The 2,099-nt window shown below is 52.1% G+C and overlaps 1 protein-coding gene across 1 annotated transcript; it reads right to left on the minus strand.

Moving 5' to 3' along the window:
* Positions 1-227: 227 nt before the first annotated feature.
* On the minus strand, positions 228-1,869 carry CYP77B1 (cytochrome P450, family 77, subfamily B, polypeptide 1). Its single transcript, XM_028062398.2, has one exon. It carries the CDS (start codon positions 1,840-1,842, stop codon positions 322-324), a length of 1,521 nt encoding a protein of 506 aa, XP_027918199.2. The 5' UTR covers positions 1,843-1,869; the 3' UTR covers positions 228-321.
* Positions 1,870-2,099: the final 230 nt, after the last annotated feature.

A 2,099-nucleotide genomic window follows, 5' to 3' on the forward strand; every position in this document is an offset into this window, starting at 1 on the left:
CTCATCTCGCAAGACATGAAACAAGAAAATATTGTGCTGAGAACCGAAGACGAATTAAATAACCCTACTTTCAATTTTTTGACGAATTCACATGCAATTGCATTGCAGCATAAAAATTGGATACTATATATCACATAGATACCACATTCACTACACACATTGGAAGCAGATCTTCTGCTCCTTTTACAACAAAATAGTGTAATATTTTACGCCATAAACTATCTATATGTATTAAAGAAGCAGCATATATTATATTATACGAGTGAAATGAGTAAGAAAAATGAGTAACAAAACGAAATGCGTGCAGGAGTGTTGATTAAATTAAATGGATCGTGGAACAATAACTGCCTTCAGAGGGTTCTTCATGACAACAGTGAAAGCAAATGTCTCAGCCGGGTCGGGTGGGGCGTTGGGATTGGGCAACCAGTGGAAAGCCTGCACCATCTTAGCCAATAACAAGTTTATATGCAACATGCCTAAACTCCACGCCGGACAGATCCTCCTCCCAATACCGAAGGGCATCATCCTCACACCTTTAGTTCCGGTCACGTCCACGTCAACCCCATCCCCGCTCAAAAACCTATCGGGTCGGAACTCATTCGGATCCTCCCACATATTCGGATCCTCCGTCAACCACGCCGTGTAAAACTCCACACTCGCGTTCTTCGGGACCGTATACCCTCCCAGCTTAGTATCCTCCGTCGCAGCGTGGGACAGCACGAAGTGGCTCGGCGGGTGACGCCGGAAAGTCTCCTTCACCACCGCGCTCAGGTAAGGCATCTTCTCCACGTGACTCTCCGTAACCACCCCGTCCTTCCCCACACACTCCACAATCTCCTTGTACAACCTCTCCTGAATCTCCTGATCCATCACCAGATGAAGCAGCGCCCACTCCACCGCGGTGGCGCTCGTGTCCGTCCCGGCGCTGATAACCTCCGACACGAGCGTCACGAGCTCCTCCTCCCCCAACCGTCCCCGTCCGGGAACCTCCAACCCGAACAACGAGTCCACGTAAGCAGCACCAACGGGACTCGCCATTTCATCGCCGGAGAATCTCCCCTCCACGTAGGCCTTTCTATTCCTTATCAACGGCGCCAGCAGTTCCACCTGTCTTTTCCTCAACTCCTTGGCTTCCTTCACCTGGCGGCGGAACAACGGCGTGAAGACGGGCAAGAAGTCTGGGAGCTTGGGGAGCGTGATGAGCATGACGTCCTTCAAGATGCTTTCTATGCTCTTGATCCGACTCTCCTCTATCTTGGCGCCGAAGCAGAGGCAGATGAGGATGCTGCAGATGGTGAGTCTGCAGTTGCTCATGACTTCCACGAAACCATGGAGACGGGCCTCCTGTTGGATCCTGCTCATGTGGGCCTCCATGGCCCATTTTCTTATCCAACTGCACTGCTTGATCCTGAGCGGGGTGATCATCTCGGTGACGAAGTTCTTCCGGAGGGTGCGCCAGAGAGGGCCGTACTCGGCGGAGTTGATGGCGCACTTCCCCATGCTGAAGATGAGACGGATGGGGGAGTCCTGGGGCCGGCTCGCGAACTGTGGGCCGCGCTGGATGAGGGCCTCGTGGATGAGGTCCGCGCTGGAGACGATGATCAACGTGCGCTGGCCCATCTGCATGGTGAAGATTGGGCCGTATTTCTTACGTAAGTCGCGGATTACGTAGATGAAGTGACGCCGCTGCAGCACCACTTGGAAGAGGTTCCCGACGATGGGCCAACCGGGCGGCCCAGGCGGGAGGTTTTTGGGCCCGCCCCCGGTGGCGGACCAGCGGCGCCACCACCAACGGAGGAAGAGGAGGGCGAAGGCGAAGAGAAAGACGTCCGTGAGGTGCATTGTTTGAGTGTGTTAAGAGCGATGCATTGGAAGTGGTTATATAAGAAGAGAAAGGTGGGGAGTGGAGTGAATGAATGTGGTCTACCATGGTAATTGTATTGAATGGTTTTGGCAGAAGTAATTAGTGAGTACGGATTGGTTCAGAATGATGGCAGAAGGAGGTGTGACTTTCACGAGGGCTATGTTCCAATGGTAGTCTTAAATTCAACCCAACCGTCACTCAACAAAATTAATCTCTCTGTAACATTAACTCTCAT

Source organism: Vigna unguiculata, chromosome 3 (genome assembly GCF_037176805.1).
Source record: "Vigna unguiculata cultivar grain cowpea cultivar isolate G323 ecotype 2 chromosome 3, ASM3717680v1, whole genome shotgun sequence".
Classification (NCBI taxonomy): Eukaryota; Viridiplantae; Streptophyta; class Magnoliopsida; order Fabales; family Fabaceae; genus Vigna; species Vigna unguiculata.